This window comes from Numida meleagris, chromosome 3, assembly GCF_002078875.1.
Source record: "Numida meleagris isolate 19003 breed g44 Domestic line chromosome 3, NumMel1.0, whole genome shotgun sequence".
Classification (NCBI taxonomy): Eukaryota; Metazoa; Chordata; class Aves; order Galliformes; family Numididae; genus Numida; species Numida meleagris.
In genome coordinates, this window is record NC_034411.1 from 9,160,463 (window position 1) to 9,175,846 (window position 15,384).

Consider the following 15,384-nt stretch of genomic DNA (forward strand, 5'->3'; position numbering starts at 1 on the left):
TTGCTGCGCCAGCACCAAGCAGCTACATTACAATGAATGCTGTTTGTAAAACGAACTGTGTTATCAGTCAGAAGATAACTGAACACAATCATGGCATACATTATTGCAGCAGACTATGAGCAGAAGTCATTAAGAAAACATCGGTGTAGTTTAAATGCTGTCACATCATCCCTTGAAACAGAACAAGTTGGTAAACAGCAACAAATTTAAGATTTGCAATCTAGCAATTTGATAGACCATTTCTTTTTGTCTAAACAATTAATAAAGTCATCCTACAACAGAGTGGTTTTTCTTCACAAAGTAACATTATTTTTAAGTCCGAACACTGCCACGGTTCTCATCACAAAAGGTTAAAGATGGTAGAAGGGAATAGGACGTGCTGAAATTATTCAGCCTTACAGTTTTGGAAATGAAAATTCTTGCCTCAGTCCCTGCTGGACTGCTCTAGCTGGCCTCATGACACACACACACGCTGCATGATTTTAAAATAATGCCTTTAGATTCAGCTCTTGCCATGTGCTTTTCGTTAAGAAGAGCACGATCTGTGTAATTATGAATATTAGAGATGCCAGTGCAGTTCTCAGGATAGTAAAGATGTGATAACTCCCAATATCTCATCTGAACTTTAATCAAAGTAATTACCACAGCTTATAAGAACAAATCAGAGTTCCCATCTCAGAGAAATAGTGATATTTCCGATGTATTTTATCTAAAAATCAGGGGAAAAATGTTCCTCAATTGGATACTAATGAAATATCAAAAAAAAAACAACTAGAATGAATTTGATGTTTGTTCCTGCAATTTTAAAGCAAAACACTCAGATTCCTTTATCAGCATGTTTTACTTCACCTTACTGAGCTGACCTGCAGTATTTCTCTCAAAGTCAGTCCATTGTTATGCTGTACATGCAGGCTGATCACGAGCACCATGCACATCCCCATGAAAAAGGACGCAGAAACTCTGCTGCATGTGAACCCAGGCAGCTAAAGGACACCCACTGTAATGCTGAAGAGATAGCTGAAAAGTGCTTGGTTGGGGCCGGTTCAAGAAACCAGTACTTCATCCAGCCTGTCCTAAGGCAAAACACTTGATCAAAGGTAAACTTTTCCCATGAAAAAATCAGATTTCATGGAAGACAATTTCTGGGTAAAAGTAATTGTGCAGTTGTGGCATTTCAATTGGATACGATATGCTTCTTAACATCCCTGAGACTCTATTACATACTAGGGGTTACAGACTTTCCAAAAGGATGTTTGTTTCTGAAATAAAGTCTAGCTTCAAAAGAGAGGCAGAGTTTGTTTCACTACTTGCAGTACTTCTTCCATGTTCTGGAGCTGAAACATAGTCTAACAATTGCAGTTAAGCCTGTGATTCCATCAGGAAAGGAAAACTAATACAACATTTGAGAGAGAGAGACAGAGTTGACTGCAGAGGCAAATAACTAAAAAAAAGAAAACATCAAGATTTTTGCAATTTTAATTTCTCTGCTCATTGAAGCTTTCTACTGTAAGGCAATTAAAACCAGGCATCAAAGGCACATGAAATTGGGATTGAGTAGTGATTAATTTGAAAAAGAAGTTGTTGTTTTTTTTCATGACTCAGATAGAAAAAGACATCAGTGTCTTAGGAGTGGGGAGAATTAATGTGACGAGAAACATTGGGAGGGCACAGGGAAAAGAACACTGAAAGAGTATGTACAATGCCTGTCCCCCGTGGGGTGGAAATGTGTCTGCCATGTGGTGCTTGTGATGAGGCAATGAAACCAGGAGTGGATGCAGACTTACAGCTTTCCTAACCTGTGTGTAATTTTTTTTCCTCTTTGCCCTTGCAAGTGTTCCTACAATGCAACAAGTGCAACATTTGGATTTTGTGCATATGCTGAAATTGTAGGGATGAATGCCTTCTCCACAAACAGGGCTAGGCCACTCACTTGAGGTGAAGGGGTACACTTTACTCTCTCTGCTGAAATCAATTCCTTTGGCTCTGAAAATCCAGACATCAACATCACATCTCTCCACTAAAACCTGCACTCTTCTAGTCCAAATAATGACATAAATAAAGTGCCACTCTGCTGCACTTCCATTGAATACAAACACTAATGATATGCTAGGATATCTCTTTAATGCTCAATTGTGTATATCAGTATAGCACTACCTACTTCAGCCATGTCTTAATACTTTAAGAGTCCTCGAGATCGTTCCATGAAAGCTGCTGTAGGACAGCTGCAGCATCGCTTGCTTCACTTGGGAGGCTCTTTCTGAGAAAACTGAGGACAGTTTGTAAGGCTCTAACAGGCTGATGTTTGTATACTCTTGGAAAAGGTTTTCCTACAGAAGAGGCAGCTGGATTCTACACATGAGAAGGCAACTGAAGCTCACATTGGACTTCAGCAGGCAGTACCAGACCTGGGGACACATACAGGCTGCTTTGTGCAGACCCAAGCCTTTGGTCCCAGAATATTTTAAGAAGAAAAATATCTGAATCAAAGAGAACAAGCTAGAGGCAAGAAATGAGGATGAAAAGAGAGAATGAGATCTGTTGAGGAGTTGGAAAGCCTGGTTAGGAGAAATGTCTGGAACATGAAACTACAAGACAAGGTCATGATGAGATAGAGGGAGCAGGAACAAGTGAGATGAGATGAAACAACTGATAAGTGGGGGAAAGATGGAAAATCTGTTTTCCAAGATGACACCCCTCTCTCTGTTTTCAAGTTATTAAGGAAAGAAGCCAGCAAAACTATATAGGATTTTTTTCCCCTTTTATAACAGAATACCAGTGGGAAGCAAGAAAAGAAAAGGAAGCAAGATGTTCTTTAAAAATGCATTTAAAAATTGATAGCAATCTGCTGATAAACAATGAGGTTGATGGTGTCTCTCACTGTGTTTGAGAGGGACTGTTCTTCCAGGTACTGCCAACAACCACTGCCTTGATACTGGCAATCAAAATCCCTTATCTAAAGCAGAAGTAGTAATAGCAGAGTTGGTTCTCTAGCAAACCTAGTCTTGACCTGGAGAAATTGCCTATAGGCATGAAAAGAGAACCAAATTCCCAAATTCCCAAAGAGAACCAAAAAGAGAGAGAGAGAGAAAGAAAGAAAGAAAAAAAGGGAAATCAAGTTATCTACTTGTGTCAGATGTTATCTGGAGACCTCTAAAAAACGAGTACCTAAATAAGTCATCTAGCATGAAATAATAACAAATTACAATAATTATGGCTTTGATATCAATCTACATCATCAAAAGCATTAGCACACATTTCCCACATCACGGCCTCCTGAAAGCCAGGAACTTTGAAAGAAAAGGAGCAGAGATACACAGACAGTTGCTAGACTTGAGAAGACAGTATCCAGGTGGATCAACTCATGTTCTTATTTTCTGGTACGCAGTACACTTAGCTAGAAAATCTGAAGATGTTTGACACCCTAAAAATATTCAGGTCATCCGCTGCATTTAACATTGCATTAGCAATCTTCTAACTAAAGTTATCTTAACATATCTGAGCAAGGGCATTGCTGAGGATAACATTTTTCTATGTTTTGCATTTTTCTTATGCTAAAGAAAATTAAATTATTTAGTTTCTTTCTAAAGAAGTATTTGATATAAATATTTTGATAAAATCTTCCCCTCAGTATAATTTTATTCTACTGTAAAGGAATCATAAAAACTGGTCACTGATCTGAATATGAAAGACAGCTAAATTTGTCTCATTCACTCTACTTAATGATTCTATTGCTTATATTTCTTGCTAGATGAAGCAAAATCATAAATTCTTCATTGCCTCACAAAAGACATAGCCTTGTGCTTAATTTCTGCTGTTTTATCCTTACGCAAAGTTCATCAGGGATGGCAGATGGTGCTGCTGGTTCAAGTCCCAGATTAGAATAGTTTTGTCTTGTCAAAAGGAACTCTATTATGCATCTTTGTGGCCACAGTCCATCAGCACGAATGGCACACCAAGCCAGGGATGATCAGAAAAGGCTCCAATTATATCCAGTAAACAAGCTTCATTGCTGCTATTTCCAGTAGAAAATCATATTTAGTCAACCTGATATAGGAGACAACAAATGTCATGAGGTTATTGGCTGACTTTTACAAAGAGCTGGCAACTATACTCAGTGACTCAGAGAACTCATTGCTCACAAAGAAAACCAGACGAACACCACCCTTGCAGAAAGGCAGTGAGGAGCCAAGTAATCCCGAATGTGAAGGGCAATACTGTTCACAATACTGTCCATCTATGTATACAAGATACCAAAATAGTATTGTGCAAGCCACAAATGTTCGTATCTTTGCTATATTGATTCATTTTAAGAACATTATCCAGCGCGTGTGGGAAAATCTTCTGCCATAGTAGAGAATTCAAGAAGTCTGCTGTAATATAGCAGTGTGCAAAGCAGCTGACAATCTCCTCTGAAAGCTGTGCCTTTGGTGTTGATGTTAACCCCAAACCATTCTTTTTTGCCATACTAATCACTGACACTAACAGTTTGTTACTGCTGGTATGACAGAGCCCTCAGTACTTTATTACAGAAAAATCATTTGTACTGTACCAGAACTGCACCACGGAAAACAGGAAAACAAAATCAGCTACTTGATAGAAAAAAAATGACAGGAAAATGCTTTCAACTATTAGTAAAGATAATCATCAAATACACTACATGAATTTTAAATTAAAAGCTCTGCAAATTGCTTCACACTGGTGTCAAATACAACAACCATCACTGTATTCCTGCGGAAGGAAGGCCTTGTTCATACATTCCCAGATCACTGAAGAGAACCCCAAGCTTCCTCCTTCGCTGCTGCAGTAAGGATCAGAAACAAAACTGTTTTTTGTAGCCTTTATTTTTTTCAGCTTTCCAATTGAGGAACGACTACAATTTCTGTTGAATAAATCTATGATATCTTTTTATGAGGGCTACTCCAAAACTGGTTCAAATTTGTATGAGCACATCATGCAGGCTCTTGTCTACTGCTGGAGAAAATGCACAGCTAACGGTAGCGACTATGTTGAAAAACAGTGTTTTGTAGTTGAGAATTTGGTCTATCAAATAGTGTTATTGCACTCTTTGTATCTGCTGTAGTTTCCATGGAAATAAATAGGAGGCATTACTTCCAGAGCAACCCATGTAATATATTCAGAATTAAACTAAGTTAGTGTCCAAATTTGTCAGTATTCTCGTTCTTCTTTCTTGAGTGGGAAACATCTGCCTTGCTAGCACTTGAGAATAATTGGCAACATTTTTGGTTAGGCATCAATGTAGGTGTTCTATAAAGTAAGAGAGCGAAGTCACACTACTGGACTCAAATCTTACCATGTAAGTCATGAAGTGGAACTGAGATAATTAAAGAGTACTATCTGAGAACCTGGCTTATAATGCAGAATCAACCGCGTGAGTGCTGCTCTTAGTCCATAGGTCAAATTTACGATTTTAAATTTTGCAAGCATCTGTTTAATCAATTCTCTGAATTTGAAGGGAGGCACAGAATCATAGAATTGTTCGAGTTGGAAAGAACCTTGAAAGGTCATCTAGTATAACTCCCCTGCAACGAAAAGGGACACCTACAGCTAGATCTGGTGTTCAGAGCCCTGTCCAGCCTGACCTTGAGTGTCTCTGGAGACGGGGCATCCACCACCTCTCTGGGCAACCTGTGCCAGCAGTGAGGCACTTACTGAAAAAGCTTCCTCCTTATATCCAACCTAAATCTCCCCTCTTTTAGTTTGAAACCATTTCTCCTTGTCCTATCAAAACAGACCCTGCTAAAGAGTCTGTCCCCTTCTTTCTTATAGCCCCCTTCCTTACAGCACCTTGAAAAATGCATACAGCACTTAATATGGTATATTTGCCTCAGATAAGAAGGAGATTGTTAAGAGTTAGATTCTTAAGAATTAGCAAGGAAATCTCCTACGAAATTGCATTTGGAGACAAAACCACGGTGCATGGTGGGACAGCTGCAGAGGAGGTTTCATAGAACATGAAAGTTATTTATTTATTTTTTAAGTTCAAAAATAAGTAGGAGATTGAGAAAGCAATTATGCTGCAGGCTATAAAAGTTTGCCAAGAGCAGAATGACAGAGAACTTGGCAAGAGCGAAGCAGGAAAATAACTAGAAACAAGGCTGGCAATATTAATGAGGCGTGTTGCCTAGTCTCCAGAAACAAGTGTTGGAAGTGTTGTAACTGTGAGGAAAGCATACTTAGGTTCCTTTGCTATGTAAATTCAAAGAAATTCCTTACCATTCTGTACTGCAGGACGGACATTTAAACCAGGAGAAGAAAAGATGTCAGGACAAACTGAAGAATGTATGTGCATGCTTGGGGAAAGGAAGCTTGGGTGGTGTGTGCGGTTGATGTTTGTGCAGGTTTTAGGAAATTGAAATTCAGCCTGGCTCGTCTACACAGATATGAAGTACAAAATGGGCTAGTGGAAATACAGGGCTGTAAAGATTAGTTCAGAATGGCTTTTAAAAATTGAAGTAGAAGCCCTGGGTAGAGAGGAAAACAGGAGATCTACAAAACAAGGGAAACCCTCATTCAAAGGAATGAGGGAAAGAAAGAGTAAAAAAGAAAAAAAAAAAAAAGACTGGAAATTGAGATAACCAGCAAAGAGGAACCTGCAAGTAATTCTGAAGGACACAACATAAAAGTTTATGAAGACAGGTTTTTATGCCTTGGATAGTATAAAGTGAAATTACATTGCTCAGATTGGTCTGTAGAAAATGTTTCAGCTATATATGAAATAAATTCTGTTAAAGCGTATTTGGCTTCAAAAGAACAAATACCAAACCAGCCACCTTCAAGGGTGCTCCAGATCTGTTACCATGACCGGACTGGGGTCCTTTCTATGGGGTCAGACGTGATAGTGTCTGGGGCTTCAAGCACAGAAGCACCTTCCAGAAACCAAGCAGGTCACTAACAGGTGTTGTAATTATTTTGAAAGCCACAAGGACATTCTCATGCCTTGGACAAGAATTCTAGCTCATCACCTCACCTCTCCTCTTTTACAGTGTGCTCAAGCAGCACGTGAAAAGCACTAGAGAAAACTGCTCCACTATGCATCTGTAAAACTGAATTCTTACTTTGAAGAATATATATATTTTTCTTCAGCTCTTCCATTCTCTATGCATTAAGTAATCTGCTCCTGTAGTGGGCTGAATTCTGACATCTTTCCTTGTCTGCTATTTTTTTTTTTTTACTTTTAACTTTTTTCCTGTTTTGTTTTTGTAATTGTAATTGGAAACAGGCTACACAAACTTGGCCTTCCCTGCCTGCATTTACATCGAGCGAGCATCCATTAGAAGCAGCATTGCTACATAATAACATGTGAAGAAGACTTAAGAAAGAGCGCTTCCCACTGCCCCAAAGTGATTTCTGATCAGTTTTATTGCGACTGTAATCGCAAAAAAAGTAATTACTCATTTTTGAGCTTACTCTGGTTCATTTTGGTTGGCACAAGAGGTCACATAATACCATCGCTTCACTGTATGATATACCACAAAAATGAATGGCACTCCAAATTTATTTTCTGGCAATATATCATTCTTTATAATGGTTTACTTCCATATATGTGTCTGACAGCAAACTCTGTAAGAGGAAAAACTGGTACAGTCCAATTTCAACTGACCATACCATAAATCTGTCTGGAGCAGTTTGAAGTGTTACTGGTTTGTTGTACTTGAGTTGAAATGCAAAAATAAGGCAAAAGCTTAATAATGCTGCACAAAATCTACAAAAAGGAACAAAGTTTCTCTCAAGAAATTACATAGCACTTCCTCAGATGCAAAACCACTAAGTTTAAGGGAGAAATATTACTACATCCAGTGCTAAAATGACAACTTAATCTACATAATCCAGTGCTCAAGTGGAATGAGAAAACAGTCTTTGCACATCTGAAGGCAATTGTAGGTCAGGTTTCTAATGTTTCATAAAACTCTGAAGGGTTCCACTTCACGTTAAATATTCTGAAGGGCTTTGATTTGAATCTCCTCATCCTCTGAAAATAAACTAGAATTTAACTCCTCAAGGCGCCATAATCAACAGAGTTAAAGCTTTCTTCAGACCTAGGGTTGAGATGCTGAAAGAATCAAGATTTTGTTAGGCAGAGAAGAAAAATGTGTTTCCAAAAACGAGCAATTATTGTGAAAAGGACTGATACATTAAAGTTATCAAGTATGGTGGCTTTTGAAAAAGGAAGGGGAAGGGAAGTGACACAAATGTAATCTTTTTCTTTGCATTTAATTTGCCCGACTGAAATGGACCAACAGTTGGCTAGTGGATAACAGCATGGGAGAAGCTTAAGGACTAATTTTCTGCCTAGAATAGTTGAAGGTCCATCTTCTAAAGTGAGGATTATGGGTGCCAGGCCACTAATGTTGGAGATCTTAGTTTCTAATGAATCCATACATCCAGATTATTTTCTATATTAACTGAACTTCACAAGTGGTAGTTTAGACTGACTGATTTAAACTCATTTTTAGGCATCAAAATATGTCTCAGAAAATTTACAGCACATTTTTCTCTCAGAGAATTCTAAATCAGGACTTTAAGTGCTTATATGAAGTACCTCAAGCATAAATATTTTGGTCTTTTGTCTTCTTATGTTTTAGTCCAGACATCTGTAAAACAATGTCAATACTTTTTTTCCCCCTCCATAAGTTAGTAAAGTGTTTTCAGGGAAAAAAAAATAATAATAATGAAAAAAGCAAATTCATAATGTCACTAACTTGAAAAAGGTACTTTTAAGGTTAAAGGGTTCCAAGAAAGTAAATTACTTCTACTAAGCCCATGGATTTGTGAGACAGACTAGCGAAAGAAACTATGAGGGGGAAAAAAAGACAAAAAGAATAAGAACAAGAGAAAGAACAACTCTAGTACAAGAATAACCTTCAGACTTCAAGACCCAAGGTCAAATGTGACAGATGATAGCGAATCCTTCATTTATTTTTCTTGACATCTATCCATGCGATCAATCCTGAGTGAAGTTGTATATGCCAGAAAGGGAATAGCCTATCATGATTTGTAGTAACCTTCAAAAGTAGATGCTCTTTCTTTGTGGAAAGTTCTCTGTGCAGATATATATATATACACACCTACTAAAGTACTGTCTGTATGGAGAAACAGTATTTTGTGGCTTCCTTGTTCATGCGTGCATGTTCAGATTTCAGGCTTTATTTCAGAGACATTTTTTACTTCATATATTTACGAAAAAGTCTTCTGATGAGTCTTAAATATGGCTAAGGCTGTAGACTAGTCTAGTGATCCTACTCAGCTCAAAAATCACAGATGGCTTCCTTGAGTGAAAAGACATATAGTTCAGTACTGCCATGGTTTCACCCTGATGGACAGTTAAACTGCACCAGAACTGCTCCCTCACTCCCCTTCATCAAAGGAAAACCAAGGGAGAAAATACAATGGAAAAGGGCTCAACAATTGAGATAAGGACAGGGAGATCATTTACCGGTTACTGTCACGGACAAAACACACAGCACAGGGAGATTAGTATAATTTATTGCCTATTACTAATGGACAAGAACAATGAGAAACTAAAAGCAAACTAAAAAACACCTTCACCCTTCATGCACCCGTTTTTATCTCCTCCCTCCCACCCTCTTCTACTTACTCCCTCCAAGTGGTGCAGGGGAATGAAGGTCATGCTCAGTCCCTAACACTTCATCTCTGCCACTCTATGACGGTCACTCCCTTCCCTTGCTCCAAAGCAAGGTCCCTCCCACAGAATGTTGACCCTACACAGATCTCATGTAGGTGTCCCACAGGCTACAGCTTTTCAAGCACTGCTCCAACATGGGTATGTACTATGGGGCCCATGGAATTATCTATCCCACCTCAGCTCAATTCAAAAGATAAGATTTGAACAAGTATAATATCCTGGTATTCCTAATCAGGTAGCTGATCTGAGGATCTTCTCTCTCTCCACTTTTCAGGGAGGCCTAGATTACCTACATGGGAACAGTATCAAGAGCTACGTGTTATCTAGTATTTGGGGCAAAAACATGCTTATGGAATTAGTAATAATATTCTGTAATGAAAGACCAAATTGAAGTTATGCTGTCATTTGCTATGTACTTACTAAGAAGTTCTGTTTGATGTACAGTATGTAATATAATTGGTTCTTTCAATTTACCACTATGAGTACAGTAGAGATATAAAATAACAATGGTAATTAAAATGTATGATGCTATTTTTGTAATCTGCCCAGCTCTAGCTTATCAGAAATAAACAGATCAAAATAAATAAAAATCAATCCTGTGTTACGAACTCTGACCTTGTTGAAAAGATTTCTTCTGTGTTTTCACCGCTCCATTAAGTACATTTACAATCTCAGTAACTTCGTAATTACAAATTTAACAGATGGGAAAAATAATTAACAGGTGAAATGAGATCAGCAGCCACAGCGACAGCCTGACAAGCACCAAGGAGCTCCTGGTCAACATTTAAATTGTGATATTATCTCTGCTTTCCTACATAACCAATATGATGTGTACCCATACCTTCTGTCTCCTCAACTGCAGTAACACAAAAATGCAATCCATTAAATAGCAACAAGAAATGATTGTAGAGAGCACCCTGGGATCAGGAAAATAGCAAAGGAGTGTACCTGCATCTAGTGACATTTGGGATAAATCAGAAAGTGCTGTGCTCCATTGCCGACATTATAACAACTTCTTTTCCATTACAAAGAATTGATTGCACTGAATGGATTCTCTCCCTCAATCATTTGTAGGTGCTTGTAAAACACAACAGATCTTTTAGGAAGGCAGAAGAGACTAACCATATCAAAAACATCAAGTCAGATCATCTAGAAACTCTACCATGCACCAAATCTAATTCTAACTGAATATAGCAATACGGTGTTCCTCATAGAGCAGTCCTACAGATTGCTTAGTAAAGGTCTATCCAAAGGTATTCCAAAACCAGTAACATTAAACACAGAGTAAGATTTCTTTGATCTATAAGAAAAATAAAAATAAAAATGCTACATTATTCTGTTGAATTGATAAACAAAGAGATAATCATCTTTTGAGTGGTAATGATCATTACAAATATTATGTAGAAAAGTTATTATTCTATTTGGCAAAGTTTCTATATAATACAAAACAAGAATCCCCTTGCCAGCCTCTGGTATTCCATCAGTCAGGAACCATTTGCAGTTATCGCTTCTGGCATACTGTTCCTGGTGTCTGCTCCATCTGCCCTATCCTACTGCTATGTAACATCTTAAATTACCTAGTTTTTTTCCTATGCAGAATATATCAGAAGCAGTGAAATATCATACGTAAGAAAATAAAATGATTATGCATCAGCTAAATAACAATTTCTGTAAGGCTTAGGCTTTACTATGGAATTAGTACTTCTCTAGTTCACGGGTCCAGGCTACTTTTTTTCTAGACTGAATGAGACCATAGGAACAAACAGAAGATTACTAGCTCTGCCTTGGACTCTTAATGCATGCTGAGTATCCATCAAAATGAAAACGTGTCTTTTGCTCACAAGCACAGCATGATTGAATCCTGGTAAAAAATAAATATTTGGTGCTATACTGTCGCTAATAAAATTTCATGGCTTTACACATATTTTACTTAAAATTAGTTTCACATGCTGCCAACCAAAACCTTTGCTTGGCTGCTTTCATGCCAAATGAAATAGTATTACTTGACAGCATCTACATTTTTCTCTTGTAAATGTACACAAACTGTGAACACCTTGTAAGATATTAATACATGTAATTCAGGTTATGGAGTTCGGAAGAAAAAAGAAGGGAAAAGAGATACTGACACTGTGTATAGCTCAAGACATGAGAAAATCCATCCTGGAATTAATAAACTGCATCATTCAAGTGCATTTGTTTGAATAAAACATTCTTTTTCTGCTATGAGCTTGATTTTGAGCAATGGCATAGCCACAACTGCTGATACAGGTCACCCAGAACTGCAAATACTTTCCATCTCTTATTTGCAAAACAGTTCATAAAGTGCACTGAAGCAAAGAAGTGTCACCTGTAAAACTCTGAGCTGTTTCCATTTATAGCACAGGCTCATCACTGAGGAAATCAACAATCTTCCATTCAGTGCTTTAAAAAAGTTGTTATAGAATAGTCAAAGAATTTATTACAAGACAATATGATTTTTTGAAATTTCCAACAAAAACTAAAATATTAGAAAGAATGACCACTATAGGATTGCTTGTTTAAGAGCTTCGTTGAATTATTATTGACTTCTGATCAGTTGTTCTTGCTTCCTACTTAAAAAAAGGTGTTTATAGAAGTGAGATTTGCATGTTTGTTTTTTTTTAATCACAGCTTGGATAATCAAGTATTATCACTCCAAATAGAGGGCACAGGAGCACTTATCAATTCTACAATTAAGGTTAAGGGCAAATGATAACAATGTTAGCCTATAATCTGTGGCTGCAGTCTGCTGGGCAGATACTTAACTGTCATTACGTGACCTTTATGTGAGCACAATACCAGAGCCTTTCTGCCTTGCTGAGCAGGGGAAGAGCTATTACTCTTGCAGTGAAGAAACAAGAGCGGAGAGGAAAAAATGAAATGGCCAGTTGCTCCACTGGCAAAGTTTTATAGCACAGAGTACCAATCAATCAGCCGTACAGAATGGTGAAAGCCATAGGCAAATCCTGCCCTACAACCATACTATTCTATGTGCCCTGGAAATGCTGTTGTGGAACAAACTGTACTTCTCTAACTGTATGGGACAACGAAGCTATAACCAAGACCACCGTCTTTAAAAGCAGACTCCTTTTGCTGCGGTGACAATCTCTGCCTGCCATCTGCAATGCACAGCTGAATAGCCTATACTGTCTGTAGCAGATGGCAAAGGTATGCATTTGTTATCGTAGTTAAAGTGATCTTTCTCTTCCCTTCAGGGCTCCTCACATTTGGCACTTGCCTGTGCTCCTGGTGAGCTCTGCCTGCCCACAGATGTGAGCTAGAGCTCCTCCGAGCAGCACAGCAAAGCACTTTACACACAGCAGTACCCCTGCAAATGCCAAGGAGCAGTGCCGTTGCCAATGCAGGAGGAACTTTGCACAAAGTACGTTTATTAGCTGTGACATACAGCACAGCATTTTCAAAGAGCTAAGGAAAAAGACAGCTGCTGCAGTTTCCCTAATTACCTTTCCCCAGACGTCAACAGTAATTTACAATTTGGATGATACTGCTGGAACTAAGTACAATTCAGATCCACAAACAAGCTCTCCTCCTCACTTTTATAGGCCATGTGTTATATGAAAATTACTGCTATTCAAACTGTTTCTATGACTTAGGTTATCTTCTGTCAGGTTTTTTACTGCACATTCTTCTTTTGCTACTGGAAAATACAGAATTTGCTGTAGACAGTAATCAGATAATCACATCTTGTTTCAGGCACAAGCTAGCAGGATTTGCTACTTGAAACTCTCTAATTTATCACATCAAAACAAAAAAACATTTGGGATGCTTAGTAAAAATTATGCTTCTTAGCACACATTCCATAACAACAACAAAAAAATCTGCCTATACAACAGAGACAGCATTAACCTCATATAAATCCAAATTCAATTCTAAATTACTCCACTACTCTAGTGTTTAAAAATATGTACTATATTCAGCTACAGCTTCTGCTAACTAAAATCTAAAAGGATAAATGGAAAGTCTGACAAATTAAGACATCATCAACAATTAATCTTAATTGCACAAAGGTGATAAAACATTTCAAACAGTTGCACCCTTGAAAGATGAAAAGCTTTCCTCTGCTGGCAGTAGCTCTGAACTGCTTTACTGACATGAGGTGCCATTTAAAAAATACAAATGCAAGGTAAAACTTAAAATTCATGCAGATGCACAAAATTGCAAAGACTCCAATATTCTAGGCCTAACGGTACACTTGGGTAAAGGAGAAGTAAAAAGAAATCAGATCAAATTATTACTTGCAAGCACTGAGAATAAAGATGATCTCAACAGAGACTCGTTAGGTGGATCCAGGAGTTTACAGATGCTTTGCATAATTAAATAAGCAACTCCAGTTTCTTCAGTGACTTAAGACTCACGCAGTATCTACTCATTGTGGTGTTCTGCTCTCCTTAATAGATGTCTAGCATGCATTTCGTGGCTTTATCACTACACAATTGTACGTCTCTTCTCAGTCATGCTGTGAGTCAATTGAGAGGATGAGACTTACCCACGTTTTTCTGGATTCTGCTCTGACAAAATTTCACTGCTACTTTCATCAATAGGAAGGATCCGAACAATATATTCTCCACTTTGCTGGAAGAACTTATAAACAGCCACTTGAACTACGCATTGGTCGCTGCTGCTTCTCAGCCAAGGGCTCAGGATGACAGGGCTCTCAGACGCATTAAGGAACAGGAAAGAACCTAGGACAGATAAGGCAACAACAAAGCTTTAAGGAAGAAAGAAAAAGACAAAAAAATTGCAGTGCACAGTTTAATACTTGTAGTTTTTATGCCAAAACTCATTCAGCATTTCCAGTCATTCTAATATTATTGTTGCCACCTACTTTGGAAAGTATGCCCTTTAAGGGGTATTAAACATTCTACTGATCTTCAAAGGCAAGCAACATTTCAGTTCACAGTTGGACGGTTCAAAATAAAGACAATATCTAGATTTAACTCCCAGAAGAAAGGGCATAAAGAAAAAAAAAAAGAGCCCATAAATAATATTAGAGGGAAAAACAAGAAACAACAAAAATAAGAATCAGTTTACCTGATTTTCCCACAGAGACTTCCAAATTTAAGCCTAGGTAAGCAACTAGAGAAGTTTATGTTTGGAATCTTGTTTTTATGTACTTATTGTTTCCCGGACTTTATCCCCGCCTCCGCAACTTCTCAAGTGTGGTCCAGAGCCAAAAATTACGGCCTTGGTCCAGTGGCATCCTGATTTGCGGGTCAAGTATTATACTGTATCTTAGTATCTGTTCTTCTCACTCAAATAAAGAACACATTTAAAAGTTCTAGGTTTGCTCTTCTAAAACAGAAGAGACCAGCATTCTTAAGTCATTAGAGTCAGGATAAAAGCCTGACATTTTATTTCTTCGGCAATTCTTTCCAATGTATTTTACATGGATTAGCTATATATGTCCAAACACTTCCTGAGCTCTGGCACTGGGGATGTGCCCACTGCCCTGGGCAGCCTGTGCCATGCCCACTGCTCTCTGGGGCAGAGCCTGTCCCTAACCCCTCGACCCTCCCCTGACACAGCTCCATGCCGTTCCCTCGGGCCCTGTCGCTGTCACGGAGAGCAGAGCTCAGCGCTGCCCTCCGCTCTCTGTGAGGAGCTGCAGCCGCCATGAGGCCTCCCCTCAGCTTCTCTGCTCTGGGTTGAGCAAGCCCAGAGGCCTCAGCCACACTCTGTAT

The 15,384-nt window shown here is 38.4% G+C and overlaps 1 protein-coding gene across 1 annotated transcript in view; it reads right to left on the reverse strand.

Moving 5' to 3' along the window:
- LOC110395616 (ALK tyrosine kinase receptor-like) overlaps positions 1-15,384 on the reverse strand; it is a 159,574-nt gene that overhangs the window by 92,390 nt on the left and 51,800 nt on the right. The window contains exon 3 of the mRNA XM_021390228.1: positions 14,190-14,385. Coding sequence (XP_021245903.1) covers positions 14,190-14,385 — 196 coding nt within the window. The remainder of the gene's footprint in view (positions 1-14,189; positions 14,386-15,384) is intronic.